This window comes from Tyto alba, unplaced genomic scaffold, assembly GCF_018691265.1.
Source record: "Tyto alba isolate M040663 unplaced genomic scaffold, T.alba_DEE_v4.0 Super-Scaffold_2, whole genome shotgun sequence".
Lineage (NCBI taxonomy): Eukaryota > Metazoa > Chordata > Aves > Strigiformes > Tytonidae > Tyto > Tyto alba.
The window spans coordinates 7732580-7748738 of NW_024881282.1; the positions used below are offsets into that span (position 1 = coordinate 7732580).

The 16159-nt window shown below is 40.0% G+C and overlaps 1 protein-coding gene across 14 annotated transcripts in view; it reads left to right on the forward strand.

The window, feature by feature from the left end:
* DLG2 (discs large MAGUK scaffold protein 2) overlaps positions 1 to 16159 on the forward strand; it is a 1033591-nt gene that overhangs the window by 457080 nt on the left and 560352 nt on the right. For all 14 annotated transcript variants that reach the window (XM_042793331.1, XM_042793310.1, XM_042793308.1 and 11 more), the window contains one exon: positions 12167 to 12328. In XM_042793331.1, the coding sequence (XP_042649265.1) occupies positions 12167 to 12328 (162 nt within the window). The remainder of the gene's footprint in view (positions 1 to 12166; positions 12329 to 16159) is intronic.

The following is a 16159-nucleotide window of genomic DNA, read 5'->3' on the forward strand; positions in this document are numbered from 1 at the left end:
TGTTAGTTTATTTTTAAATAGAATAAATAGACATGATGATAAGGTGTTCCCTCTTCATTTCACGTAAGGTATGGCCCAAGGAATGGTGGATTCACTGCCTCTGTGGGCTCAAAAGATGTAAGTCCCAGAGATTTTCCCATTAAATTAAACACTCAGTGTACCTGCAGGTAACACAGTTAAATGGGATAGTCTCTTCCTGCCCAGCTCCTGACCTGGGAGTAGTTTTACCTTAATGTGTTGCCATCAGATCAGTGAGCTGAAGGAGCTTCCCCTGGAACCATAAACTCCTTAGATCAGGAACTAGGCTGATTGTGGAGAGGTGAAAAGTTGGAAATACTGAGTTTGGTGATAGCCACAGTAAAGCAAATATTCCCTTGTTCATGCAATAGCTTCATGCTTCTCTGTGTTCGGTTAATAATGACAGCTACTTTGCCTGCTTTTGCCATAATCAGAGCTTTATTAAAGAATCTGAAAGCATAGATTATTTTTCCGCAACTATGCTGTACTGAAAAACTGTAGAAGGATGAAGACCCAAAGGTCCAAAGCTGCTTTTCAGTAAGTGCTCTGCTTTAGAAATGTTAATTTCAAGTTTTATGGCTGTCAAGAACATGCAAATTCACCTGATACAGATATGTTTTGCAGGGCTATTGAACACCCAATTAAAATGTAATAAATTCATCCTTTTGTTAGTAAAAATTCACAACTTTTAAAAGAAGGGACTGATAAAAATAGTAGATATTTGGGAATTGTAGTAAATTTTCCATCACCAACAACAATTGATCTGCTACAAAAAGGATGTTATCTTCAGAGCTAATGGTCTGGCTTCATCAGAGCAACAACAGTGAGATTATTTTTCAATTTTATGTGCACAGAAAATTTGTATTTTTATTTAAGAAGAGCCTTTTTTCCACAAACACTGAAAACTGTAGTACTTATCTGTATACTGTCTTCACAGTAGAAGAAGCAGGAATGCTATTAAAGTTTATGAGGTTTTCTTTATGTGTGTATACATTGTGTTCAAAGAACAGTTAAGGGTTGGCAGGATTATAAAGTTAACCACTCAGATTTGGGAAATGCGAGAATTAAGATGGTCTAGGCAATTTTATTGCAGACCCTCTGTGGCCATATATTATAATGTAGTATTATAATATAACTCAAATACATTTTTATTACACAGTTATTTTTGTTTTCACAGGCCCCCTGCTTCTTTCAGTCATGTAGAGTGGTAGTTCATATGGCATTTTACATTCAACATATGTCTCTATGCATTATTTAATGCATGCAGTTCAAACTGTGCTCCATTTACATAATTATTAATTTTTCATTGATTTTCCTGTTATACTGATCCTGACCACAGTATCCAAGTATCTCATAAATTTTAATAAATTTATTTTCACAATATCATTGTGTGATTAGAACTTTTATTTGTTTAACAAAACATTTAAGATCAAGTCCACTTGTTTCTGTGTCCAGTTTGCAGTATCAAGAATAAAACTCTTCTTTCAAAATGCTTAAATCCTAAACTGTCTTCAGTCCAAGTTACATAAAAATGAGAGAAAAAATGCCTTCAGTGAGCAGTTCTTTGATAAATATACATATAATATTGTGACGTTCCAGTTATTAGCAAGGGAACCTGGTTAACCTGCTTCTACCAGAAGCTTAAGTTTCAGGTGGACAATGTCAGCTGATATCAATTCCACCTTAGACTGACTTCTTGGAGGGCATAGGATTCCATTGCATTTTTTCTGTACAAAGGCCAGTTCCCCCTGATTTCAGCTGAATCTGCTGCTGCTCAGCACTTCTGTGAAAACTGGCCATCTGTGTCTACCAAGACCTTTAAAAGTGAGGAATATACCAGTTCTACACCTGTGGAAAGTTAGGTTTTGTGAAATGCCTAGCATTGCATGAGATTTCTGTGGCAAAATCAAGAATAGAAACAATTGTCTGCAATAGCATTCATCTGTCAGCCTGAGAGCATCCTTTTGCCTCACATAGCCTTTGTTCACATTTCTCCAGTTTCTGTAAGAAATTTTACTGGAATCCCGAAGACACACAATCTGTTGTCCTTCAGCACACAAGTAATTCCCAAAGGACTGTCCTGTCTGCACAGTGAATGTGATAGGGTTCATGAAGAAATCATACTTCCTTGACTGTAGAGCACTTCAACTTTGCAGATTTGTCTTTCTTTTAACGTATTAATTGAGTCTTAATTTAAGAAAAGCAGAGTCTCTACTTTTCCTCCTAGATTTCCTTTAGACCTGGAACTGAAAAAAAAAGCAAGGCTATCAATGGGAAGACTTATATTGAAGAAGACTGGGAAATAGGAATGTGTAAGGAGTGTAAGGGTCAAATTTTAAAGTGCAGGGCCACCATCTTCAGAGGCACAGGCCTGCCTCTGCCACATAAGTAATTTCTGGGAGCAGCTATTGCTATGAAAACTAGCCCCGCCCCCACACACTTGCCAAACCCACACACACCCCACACCCAACCCCCCCACACATGATCACACCCCCATGAAGAGATAAGACAAATGCTTTCTGTAGGGGTTTCACAGGTTTTTTTGAGCACCAGAGAAGCACAGATGCTGGAGTTCTCTGTATTTTCTGTTTTCACCACCTGACCTTTGGTCTCTATACCCATTTGAATCATGTAATCACAGAATGATTTGGGTTGGAAGGGACCTTAAAGATCATCTAGTTCCAGCCCTCCTGCCATGGGCAGGGACACCTTCCATCAGTTCAGGGTGCTCCAAGCCCCGTCCAACCTGGCCTTGAGCCCTTCCAGGGAGGGGGCAGACACAGCTTCTCTGGGAAACCTGTGACAGTGTCTCACCACCCGCACAGGAAAAAGTTTCTTCCTTTTATCTAATCTAAATCCACTCTCTTCTGGTTTAAAACCATTACCCCTCATCCTACCCCTACACTCCCTGATAAAGAATCCCTCCCCATCTTTCCTGTAGCCCCCTTTAAATACTATAATGCTGCTCTAAGGTCTCCCTGGAGCCTTCTCTTCTCCAGGATGAGCAACCCCAACTCTCTCTCAGACTGTCCTCACAGGGGAGGTGCTCCAGTTCCCCAGTTATCGTCGTGGCCTCCTCTGGACCCACTCAAGCAGGTCCATGTCCTTCTGATGTTGGGGGCCCCAGAACTGTACACAGCACTGCAGGGAGGGTCTCATGAGAGTGTAGCAGAGTTGGAAGAATCCCCTCCCTTGACCTGCTGGCCACATTTCTCTCAATGCAACCCAAGACATGGCTGGCTTTCTGGACTGCGAGTGCACATTGCTGGCTCAGTCAGTTTTTCATCCACCAGTATGCCCAAGTCCTTCTCCGTAGGGCTGCTCTCAATCTACTCATCACCCAGACTGGATTGCCCCAACCCATGTGCAGGACCTTGCACTTGACCTTGTTGGACTTCATGAGGTTTGCACAGGCCCATCTCTCAATCCAGTCCAGGTCCCTCTTGATGGTATCCCTTCCCTCCAGTGTGTTGACTGTATCACACAGCTTGGTGTTGTTGGCAAACTCACTGAGATTGCACTCAATCCCACTGTCCATGTTGGCAACAAAGATGTTAAACAGTGTCGGTTCCAACACTGACCCATTTGTCTTTGCTCTCCACTTGGACATTGAGCCATTGACCAAAACTCTTTGAGTGTGACCATCCAGACAATTCCTTATCCATTGAGTGGTCCATCCATCAGATCCATCTCTCCTCAATTTAGAGACAAGGATGTCTTGTGGGACAGCATCAAATGCTTTGCACAAATCCAGGTAGGTGATGTCAGTTGCTCTTCCCATATCCACCAGCTCTGTAACCCCATTGTAGAAAGCCACAAAATTTGTCATGATTTGACATGATTTGCCCTTAGTGAAGCCATGCTGGCCATCACCAATCGCCTCCTCATTTTCCATGTGCCCTAGCACAGTTTCCAGGAAGATCCGCTCCATGATCTTGCCAGGCACAGAGGTGAGACTGAGCGGCCTGTAATTTCTCAGGTCTTCCTTTTTCCCATTTTAAAAATGGGGGTTATGTTTCCCCTTTCCAGTCAGTGGGAACTTCACTGGACTGCCACAACTTCTCAAATATGACAGATTGTGGCTTAACCACTCCATCCTCTACTTCCCTCAGGACCTGCAGATGCACCTCATCAGGTCACAGGACTTGTGCATCTTCAGGTTCATTAGCTGTTCTTAAACCCATTCTTCTCCCACAGTGGGTGGTTCTTCATTCTCCCAGTCCCTGCCTTTATGTTCTGTGAGTTGGGCAGTGTGGATGGAGCACTTGCCGGTGAAGTCTGGGGCAAAGATATCCCTGTTTTATGATTTTTTTATTCCTTCTCTTTCCTAGAAAAATATCCAGTCAACATTCCTTGGATTTGCCATTACACATTATTGATCCCTTGGCTTATTTTAGCATTGATGTTTAAAGCTCCCTCTCAACAAATCATCGAGCACTGTCGTATTTGAGAAAGGGAGGTATAGTATAAGTTAACTGGTTTATGGATTTAGTACTTTAAGGTAGTTGTACATTTCTAGGATCATTGCTTTATCATTCCTCTGAAATAGGGCCATGGACAGTGATTGTATGCCTGTGTATATGGGATGGATAATATGCATAAAGTGTATGTTTATTATATATGGATTTAACTGTTTTCCCTAGCATTAATGTGATGTATTGTGGGGTGGATAGTGTAATGCACATTTATACATGCCTAATAGCATTATTAAAAAGACCCCAGTAGGTCCAGTATACTGGACCTTACGTATGTATCCAAGAGAGGAAAGGACTCAGGGTAATATTTTCATGTAACTTTTTCTTATAGGTAATACTGTCTCAAGGCATTACTTGGTTCCTCCTTGCTTTTCATTCCTGCTCCTGTGTTGCCTCCTCCACTAAAGCTGATGCACCTATTTTTGAGGCTGGGACCTCCATAAGTGCATAATTTAGATTCAGACAAACTTGTAAAAAAACCTAATCTTGATCAGTGACTGATCAGTACAATAAAGGAGCAGGATGGAGGACCAGGGCTGCACAGGGGAGACAGATGCAGGAGGTGGAGAACCACCCATACCTAGTGCTGATATTAAGAAAAATTATAGCCAGAGGCTGCCTGAGATACTTGGGCATAAAACGAATTTACAGACATCATGGGAAAGGCTACAGTGCTAGAGATTATGCCCTGACGCCATCCTTCCCTAGAGACCCTCTTCAGTGGGACCTTTTGGGGAAGCCTAACTAGCACTGGAATTAGTGCCGTCTCACTGCATCCCTTCATTCTGTGGGCTCTCCACAATGACCACTAGCAGGTGCTATCATAGCCAGACAGTGTCCCAAATTAGAACCATGAAAGTAGGCAGGCTTGAGGTGTCAATAAGCCCACCATGACTACATATACTAAGATACATGAGGGCTAAGAAGCAGAGTTAGGGGACAATCTTGGTTACCCCCTGGAATAACTCAGTAGGTGCTGTCCTATTGACTGATGCTCAGAAGGACATTAGTAAATAATATAGCAAAAATATATAGTTAAAGCTTTAAATCAGTACATAGTTACATGCAAAACTAAGCAGTACAAATCCCTTACATTTTTTATTTTTTATAGTTAGGTGACTGTAAAGAAGTCACTAGCAGTGTGCACTAGGAAGATGAGCCCTATTTTTTGTATAAATTCTACTAAGTAGGGCACCCAAGTGTGAATGCTGGGGAGAGGGGTTCAGCTGCAAAACACAAATGGCCTGTTGTGTCATGTGCTGAGCAAAGATGGACTGAATTAAAATCTGTATTTTTGGTACAGAAAACATATGAGGGGAAAGCCATTTGTTCTGTGATTTTCATTTGTTTCTCTGTATCATTTGTTTCAGGCATTAATAATACATTATTTATTTCTTACATTACATGATTACTTTGTAATCTTCTGATACAAAACCAGGGTGTTTGTTTTGCTGTGCTGCATTCCCACCACAGGCTTATTGGCAGGGAAACTGAGACACAGCAACTGGTGGCATTTGCCAGCTGTGTCTCTCCAAATGCTCAGTAGTAACCTCAGCACAGCTGCCGCATGCCAGAAGCTGTTCTTCAGATCAGGAAAGGCGTGAAAAAGGAGAATTTGTGAGGCTCAGTGTTTCCATGCGGGGGTATTGCAGCAGCAAAATTGGAGGGATCAGGGAATGGCAGTGGGGACATGGTACTTATTGGAACACACAGGGAGATGCAGGGAAAAGGGGGCATGAAGGAGGGAGCTAATGAGGAATGAAGACTTTTATAGCGGCTATGGGAACATGGATACATCAGAAAAAAAAATTCTCTTGAGGGGAAGAGTTAAAAGCTATAAAAAGGAGTTTGCAACTGAAGTTTTTGCAGGACAAAGGGATGGAAAGGTGTCTACAGCCTGGTGCAGGTAAATTGTATGGTTTCACCCACGTCTTTCCATTGCTCCACTTAGATAAACAATCAGTATTAACTGGACCCTTTTTTTTTTTTTTTTAAGTTACTGATTTTTATAGTCTGCAGCCACATTCACCATTTAATACTAGCAAAGCCACCCTCTTAGAATGTCTTTTTTTGTACTGGTACTTCAAGTTAAAAATCTATTTTAAATTATTGGATAGCAAGTAGCAACCTCCAGAGGGCTAAACTGATGCTGTTAACAGATCCAAAATGCGATGCAGCATATGGAGCTGAATACCTCACGGTACAGATTTGCATGCAGGCGGTTTTAATTAGGATTTAGAATTCCTTGAGGAATGCAGCATTATGGGCTAGTCTCAATCTTGTCAATATATAGTGGTTTTGTTCATGCTAAAGCCTGCAAAAAGCAATAGGTTCCTACTTGCTTGTAACTTTTGACGCTTATATGAACGGTTAGACTTTTCTCCAGCTGCCAGCTTTGTCTATGATCATTACTTGTTTATATGTACTTACTATAAAAGATTGCCATCTTTTGTTTTTTTAAAATAATGTTGTACTAGGTCAATTCAAAGGAAAAATCGTTTGAAGTTTTATGACATTGCATAGCTAATTATTTTTTCATGCAACACTTCCTAGTTCAGTGTGAGAAGGTGCTTTTAACTCGATGGTTATTGTGCCATCTTGTGAGCGAAAGGTGCAACTACGTCCAGCTAATAAAAGGAAGAGGTACTTTGGCAAATGTCCACTTAACTTCTTCATCATGAAAAATAAAGTTATTTAAAGTTTAAAAAACAGATGAGGAAATGCTGCAGAGCGTATTTTTTTTCCACTACATTGTACTTGCATTTTTTTAAAAACTAAACATATATTCTCTACAATGGGCAAATACCTGCTTATTTCAGTAAACTGGGAGAATAAATCATATATATGTGTTTTGGTTTGGTTTGGTTTGGTTTGGTTTGTTGTTTTTTTTTTTTTTGGTTTTTTTTTTGGTCTTGAAAAAAAAGGGACTTCTTGTTGCACTGGATGGAAAAGTTATGCAAGTTTTCAGTATCCAGTGCTGATAGTGTCCCTTCTGTGAAGCAATTTGGTTCTTAAAGGAAACCTCTTGTCCTCTGAAAAACACTATGTGTTTCTCAGAGATAGCACAATATAAATTACACAAGGCACTGCTAGCTATTACACTGACACAGAGTAAAACCTATTTCCTGGCCTTAGAAAGTCTGCTGTGTCCTGGAACCTTTGTGTGTGTGTGTGTGTGTGTGTGTGTGTGTGTGAAAATAACAAAAAAACTAAATTAAAATTAAATTGTAATGGCAGTAGCCAACCTACAACCTTATTTTTTAATAAAGACAATTATTACTATTGAAGTCAGTGTCATTGCACTGACATGGGCTTAGAAGAGCAGACTGGAAAAATCTCCTGCATTCTACCCCTGCTTAATTAATTTATTCTCTTTGTGACCTTGAGCAAGTTGTTGTACTTCTGTGCCTAATTTTACCCACCTTTAGATGATGCACATACTTTTTTCAACAGGATGTTATCAGACTTGACTACCACTTGTAAAGCTCTTTGGACTTCTTGGATGAAAGGTATTGCTGTAATATAGTGACAAGCTTGTTAGAAATCTACTTGATAAGCAAAAGAGCAAGTCATTCACAATAAGTATAATTATTCAATGATTTAAGCTTCTTAATCTACTTCCACAGTCTTGGCAAGCAGATTGCGATTTCTTCCATTTTATATAATGAGAAGAGTATTTTTTTTTCTCTTTTTACTCTATAGATTGATTGCAAATATTCAGAATTCAAGCTGTGTTGCTCATTTGCAATCAGTTGGATGAGTAACATTATTTCTACTCATGATTGGATGAATGCCCAAGGACTTGTGTGTGCAAATTGTAAAGTTTGTTTTCTCAAGATACTTATCTGTATGACATTGAAATTTGCTGCCTTTGAAGAGAAGTGCCAGTAAAATTCAACACATTGAAGATCATTGAAAAAAGCAAGCATGAAAGTGAGACAAAGTGGCACTAACAATTTTTTTAATGGGACTTTGCAGATTAAACTTTTGCCTAGATGGACCAAGTCCACCATGGTTTTAGATTTTTCCTGTTGCTAAAAATGTGAGCAAATGCAGTGTATTGAATTCTGGACCTAATATCATGCAGAAAGGGGTGATGTCCAACCTGTTCAAAGTTATCTCCAGTGTCAAGGTTACAGCAGATGACTAGCAGTGGGGCTATTCTGTGATGGAGTTGTAAAGTAGCCCAAATCCTGGGTTAAGGGAAAAGCCAAGCGAGCAAGGGATAAGAAGCAGGTAGCACTGGGACCCAATTGTGTTTCGTTTCTATCCCCAGATTGCAATAGAACAAATGGACCTGTAAAAGGTTGTCGTCTCTTGTGGAAAATTTTCTGCAAAAATTCCTTTCCCTGTGGTCTTTAAGTTATGTGGGTTATATGAAGACCCACAGCTTCTGAGTTGCAGAAGTCTGGCCCCTCTTGAGGACTGTAAAACAGGAATAGCATTCAAGACTTGAAATACTTTGCTCGATCCTTTTGCAGCCCTGCTATTGCAAGCAAAAGTAATGTGTGATGTACTGGATTGTGGTCCAGCCAAAGAGCCATGTAGAGGAAAACAGGGACATGTGCTTTTGGATAGCAAGTCCAGTAGGACCACATTCAGCAGCTTAGGACACAGGTCAATTTGAGTTGATATCAAATTAAATGTTCTTTTTGCATTTTCTGCAAAGCAAACTGATGATAACTGCAAAAAATACTGATGGTTTTTGTAAAAGCCAGTTCTCTTTGGCTCAAAACCAAATGACAAATTCACAACCATCTTAATTAACTGACAGTCTGTCAAAGGTAAGTTGTAAGAGCATCCATATTTCCATGACAAGTGCAGTAGTCTGGATACTGTAACTTGTATTGTAACTTCCCACTTAATTTTATACTTTTTTTTTTTTTTTTTTGAAAGCTGGCTTTGTTGAAATTTAAGGCTTCTGACCATTACCTTCTGCTGGATTCATATCTTCAGTCCTGTTTAGCTGACAAATATTTGGCAAACACAGCCTTAGAAATGCTCTTTTAGACAGTACGATGCTGTAATAATCTAACATTGTAGAGAGAATGATCTCTTATAAAAACGCACGTTCATATTAAAAATTCACAGCAGCGCACTCCACTCCCCCATTATAGGTAATTACAGAGGATTTTAAATATCTGATGCTAGTTGGCAGCGTACAATACCCTGTCAGCAGCAGGCACTGATTTGTAATTTAATTATCATAAGACATCCACCTGTTCTTTTGTCAAATGAAGAGTAGCATTTCCGTGCAATCATGCTTTTCCCTCCAGAAATTCAAATTAACCCTTAGAGAAAACTCTGGTTTCTAGGGACTGGGGTAATTTCAAGGACATTTGCAGGACCCCATAAGGACAGAGTGATGGAGAGGAGTTAGGCACTTCTGCAGGAGAGTCTCAAATCTGGTTTGGTATTTCCAGCCTTACCACTGGTCTTTTGCTGTGTCAAGCTGTTTTGGTTCACAGCATTTCAGTGGAGAGATGCTGTGGGAGGAAATATGTATGAAAATCAATGAGTTTGATGCTAAGAACACGAGGCAAACACATAACAGGAGTGACCTAGAAATGCTCTAGGCCTGTACTTTGTGAAGGATGAGAAGGCTGGACTTGTGGTCAGAGGGAGATAAAGGCAAATGGAAAAGTGGAAATCTGTTCTGTAAACTTTCCAGTTTATGGCACATGAACATGGATATTATTGAATTAGTTGGGGGAATGTGCAGTTACTGTATTCAATGATTGATTTTAACTATAAAACATAGGTTTTTATGGGCAAGCCTACCGGTGAAGATGCATGGAAATGTTCTGCTTTTTGGGAGCACAGGGCTCAGGATGAGCCACTTTCCTTGGCCTTGGCTCTCATTTATGCAACAGCTACACTGCAGTGTGGTGATGGGGAAAGGACTTACTGATGGACGTAAAGAGATGTTCTCTCTTTAATGATACCTTACATTGCTTCTCATGATGTAAAGCTGCACGAATGTTCTGGCCAAGGCTCATTATGGCTTCTGCCACTGCTGTCTTGTCTCTTTGGAGAGCCGTCACTGGACGTTTTAACTTTTACCATTTTCCAGGGAGATGGGATGACTCTGGTATTCTGCAGTTATTTCTCCTAATCACGTTTTAGTGAATGACTTACTTTAAAGAGGGTGTCTCCGAGTAGTTGTCTTTTTTGAAAGAGTACTCACTGGATTCAAAAATAATTGATTGCGTGGGGCTTAAATGATCTGTGTGCCAAGGCTTTAATGTGACATTGGTTGGAGTACCATCTATTAGACTGATGGCTTCTTGCCCAAATAATACTTCTCTGGTGCCAGTCATTTTATAGATTCATTAATTATGTTATCTGAAAAGTGAATATGTAAAGGGTTGCAGGCATATATCAGAAAAGAAGAGAATAAATCATGTCATGTGTGTATTCTGAAAATAACTGGCAACTGCTGAAACATTTCCATACATGAGAATGAAGGCAGGAATAAACTGGGATCATTTCCTCTGGAGGAATGAATAAGTGAGGTGAAACCCCAGAGCTAGGCAGTCAAAGTGAAATGCAGAAGCAGCAGAGAGCTCTGTCTCGCAATGTCCTTGTGAGCATACCTGAACTTAAGCCTTCAAAGTAAGTCTTAATCTTTGATTTTGCTCATTCCAATATTTTAGTATATTCCTATCACCTGCAAACGGCATTTACGATGGCACTATCTGCCTCTCTCTTATTGCCAAAGACTTAGGAATTCCCTTTCTGATCTACACTCTGCTCTTCTCCTGCTCCCTTCTGTGATGTCTCAACATCCCCCACTGCTCTGTTAATGCTGTGTGAATTCATTTGGCAGTATTCTCCCTCAAAACAGCGGTATGTATGTATGTCATGTTTAAGAGGCAAGGCTTTGGCAGCGGGGGGGTTGCAGGCACCTCTGTGAGGGGGGATCAGGGTTGCCCCTGCTAGACACAGACAGTTCCAGCCATTTCCAACCATCTCCAACAGCTCCACCACAAGACACAGCTGGGCCCATCAGCCACGTGGACGGTGCCTTTTTAGAAAGGATTCTAGCTAAAAGACAGATCTGGTCATTTAATTTATTTTTTAGCATTATATTCCTTGTTACAAGCTTTGTTTTGGATCTTGGACAAGCTGCTTACCTTCTGTTTCTTATGGTGCTTCTCCATGGAGCAGGGATTTACAACACCTCACACCCTAATTACTCTTTTGGGTAAGGGGAGAACTTCATGGAGGATTGATTTTCTGCCTGCCTGTGGCTCTGTGGAAGTGCAAGTGTATTCTCCAGCATCAGAGTACATGGTACTAAATGGAAAATGACTCATACATTTTTCAGAGAAAGGCTATAGAAGTGCAGAGTTATTAACACAGGGATGAGAAATACGAGCTGATGCTACACCTCAGCCAATCAACATGTCTTTTTTCCAGTACCAGCCCTTGACAGTGTGTCAACTGAGATGTCCATCTGATGGTAAAAGTTTAGTGTATCAGTGTGAAATACCACATCTTCTCTCTTTGATGAAATGTAAAAAAGCAAGTGAGGTATTCTCTCCAGAACAGATGAGAAATCTGAAGATTATATTGTCTAATGTCAGATAATTTTATCTGATATTTACATTAATACATGTGCATTGCTTCTTCAAAGCTTATTTGGTTTTCTTGCTATCTTTTTTCTCTAGAAATATCGTTATCAAGATGAGGATGCTCCGCATGATCATACTTTGCCTCGATTAACCCATGAAGTGAGAGGCCCAGAACTTGTTCATGTGTCAGAGAAGAACTTGTCTCAAATAGAGAATGTCCATGGATATGTCTTACAGTCACACATTTCTCCTTTGAAGGTAGGATCAATATTCACTGTGGCTTTGGTCCTCAAATATGAGAAAACATGCAGCATGAAATGCTTAGGAAACTTGTTTTGTCCTACAGACAAACAAGATGGTTTTTGCAAGGTATCATTGCAGATCGATTGTTCTGTGATGGGTTTTTAAGTCTCTCTGTAGTGTAACAGGTGATGGTTTAGTTGGCAGAGCTTTTTGTTGAGATGTGAGCTTTTTGCTTTGAGTGACATTTTTGCTTGAGCAAAAATCATTCCTGGCAAATGAGCCTGTTTCTCTGTACATTGAGAAAGGAATAATGCAGGTTCTTGGCCTCAATATCATGGTGATTTTGCAATGGCAGACTTCCCTTCCTGATTGTCCTTGTTCAGAAACTGTAAAAAAATACTGTAAATGTAACCATTTGATGGAATCCTAGTTTTTTACATCTTTTAAAAAGCTATACAGCTATATCAGAGTCATAAGTTATTCCTGAAAAGGGAGCTCATTTGCCACTATTCAGATCCTTACTACTCAAGTACTTGCTGCTTTCTGTGGGTTTTGTTGCAATTCAGAGTGATGTAGAGACATCTCTGTTAACTAAGGCAACTATTTATAAAATACAGAAGGTTTTTCTGTATGTGTGTCTGGTGTCCTTTCATATATCTTGCTGGGCAAAAAAAATTCATCTTTGTGGTAAATCTGTATATTAATAAAAAAGAAATCTATTCCTGAAAATTGCATTTTCTCTTTAATAAGACTGAAATTATTTGAAGATGTTCCTAAAACTTCTCTAATGAAAGAAGCATGGATGGAGTGATGAGCATGATGTTTTTCCTATTTTATTTTCCATTAGGCCTGGGAAGGGGAAAAAATAATATTTTTTACTAGAGGTGGCGATGGTCTGGTTAATGGTCTTATTCTGGCAATTAACTAAGCAGCAAGCAAGGCAGGTGGGCTTTGCTCCTTCTGGTGCTCAAGGCCTGTGAAATGGGCATTGCTTGCCTAGCAGCATGATTACAGTGTGGTTACAAGTTAAAGGAAATGTTTATTATTAAAGATTGATGTGAATGCAGCTGATGTTCATTGAGTCTTCATGGAATAGACATGTGGATTAATCTTTGTCCTTTGTTCTTGTTCCTGTGTGTAGTTTGTATGTCATTTGTCTTTTCATGATTTAGCAGCTTTTGGGGTTGCTTACCTAACTTCTACTGCAGAAGCCGACAGTATCAAACAGTGATAGATTTTCTTGTGCTGAAATAGATTAATTTAGTTATTTGGAAGGGATTACCTACATGTGGAGTCTGTGTAACCTCAGGGGACAATCACAGACAAAGCAATTTCTTGCCTGTAAGGGAAACTTCCCTGCTCCTCTAAGACCTCTTAAGATTATAGTGGTGCTTCTTATTCATGAAAGTCAAAAATAGACATTTTTCTTCACATTTGGAGACTTTCAAGTAAAGCTACATGATCCATGCTAATAATGTAGCAATGATGATAAAAAGCTTATTCTGAAATGAGGTGAAAGGTATCTCCAGACATCTACAGTTGCCTGAAAACAGCTCCCAGTCTAATTTGCTCTTGTGGCAGGAGAAAGTTCTTGTCTACTGCTGTTTTCTGAAGTGACGGGAGGAGAGGACCTGTATAGTATTTCCTCCTGGAAATCAGTGTCTTCTGCAAGATCTCTCCTCAGCCTGAGGACTCCTGTCTTTGTACCTTTCCCTTTTTTCTTTCAGATTCACAATGTCTCATGCCTGCCACTTAATCTAAATTTAGTAATTTGTCTCTTTATAAGGCTTTGAAGTTCCTGCTTTCTTTCTCCTGCAGTCTATATCCTGTCTTTTAACCTTCAGTAGAGAATTAGCTCAGGAGGCTGGAGTTAACCTGCTAAAGCTCATGACACTCTGGTACACTTCCTATCTGAAATACCTGCTTTGCATTCACTTTTGTTCCTGGGATTTGTCTAAAATCCCTGTTCAGAAGCTTTTTGTCACAGTGATTTCCACATAGTTGAGAAATAGCATTCCAAACTCTCCAAAATCCAGTCAGAATTGGTTGTTTTGAATTACAGACTTTCCAACCTATAGTCTGATATAATTGTTTTCCGCTCTCTTCTCAGCAGTATTGTGTAAACATGGGTGCACTGAATAATGGCTAAATCTGAGGCATACTGCCTCTCAACTCATACCATGCCTTCCTAGGGAAAGGGAAAATACTGGTTTTCAGATTGGCTGGATAAGTGTGACTGCAATTTAAATATTTCATTGCCTTGCATGAGAGGTGGAACTGCTGGAATCCTGCTCTGAGGATATATAACAAAGGCTAGGGTTCAAATACAGGCTGTCAGCTTCTTAGGAGTGAGAAGACACTGGCAATTGCAGTGGAATAAAGCTGCCAGGAAACTCCACTGAGAGCTGTTTGCACTGGAAAGGTTGACTTGTTCTGCCTCAGTTTTCTGAATACAGGTCAGAGCATTTGGTGCAAAGGGAAAACGTGTGTGAAAGGAAGTCACAAGTTTGCTTGTACCAAGAGAGGGATCACGTCACCCACCATGTGTCACCAGGACTGTCTGTCTGACCAGCCACCCAGCTGGCACAAGCACATTCCGTGAGCAGGGGGTGGCTCTCTGCCTGAGTGGGGTTAAGTCACTGCCTGACTTTGCATTTCGCTGCCTGAATTTCACAGTGGGGGTCTGCAACACCAGGGTACACCTCTCAAAGAATTTTTGAGGCAGTCTTTTGTGTTTAGTGCTGCAAAATGACCTGATGACAAGATGATTTGCCCAATATTTTTATGTTTGAAATAGTATCATAAAATAAAAATGTTTGAGCATAAAAATAATCCAGTTAAGATGCTTTGGAACCAAAGTGTTGACCCAAGGCCAAGCCACAGATCCATCTTAATCACATCATTTCTACTAAGTGACTTGAGTTTGGCGGAGGAATGGGTTGCTTGTTTCCATACGTTCGTGTTCATTTGGAAAGAAATCTGCAGAGACCATGCAGTCAGAAAAGTACCCTTCAGAGTGGCTGGTTCCAGCTCCCATAACTGACCAGCATGCGCAACTATCTCTGGAAGCCACCTCATCTGTACATGTAGACTGCTTGCTACCGTTGCCCTGCCTGCACTCCCAGGTTTCCAGTGAATGTCTTAGTGTGCATCCATAAACCAGCTTGACAGCGTGAGCCCAGACTTGCATTATTACAGTTATAAGTTTCGTGGATGGTTGAAGTTCAGGCAGAGAAACCATGGTCCTGTCTATAGTCCTGTGTACATCTCCAAGTAAAACATTCCAGGGATTCATGAAAGTCTTTCTAACCCTTAGGATGGAAGGATTCAGCCCATCTTTTTTAACACGTATGATTCAAAATGCCTGACATGGTCCATGTTTCATAGAACAGATGCATCTTCAATTTGATATCAAATTGATGTGTACAAATTGTTAAAGATTTGGCTGTAATTTCATATTCCAGATTATGTGGTTTGATATAGTCCAGAAATATCTTAGTGGAGCTCATAATTATTGGTTATTTCAGAAGGTTTTTTTAGACACCAAAACATAAAGAAAATATTCTTTAACGAGCTTATACTAGTTTTGTGTGCTGAATAATCAGAAATCTGGTCCTCAGACATTCTGAAAATCTCTTTGAGACACTCAGATACTGATTATGATGAACAAAGTTTAGGAATGTGAATAGTTTTCTGATATTAATGTTAGATATGTCTTGTTATCTTTCAAGTACCTAAAATCTGTTGTGCACAAGCCAGATTACTTATTTTCAGAAGATAATAATGAGCAAGAACACTTGTGCTGAAAATTAGACCGTCTTTTCACTGTGATTTTTACTGTTTTAA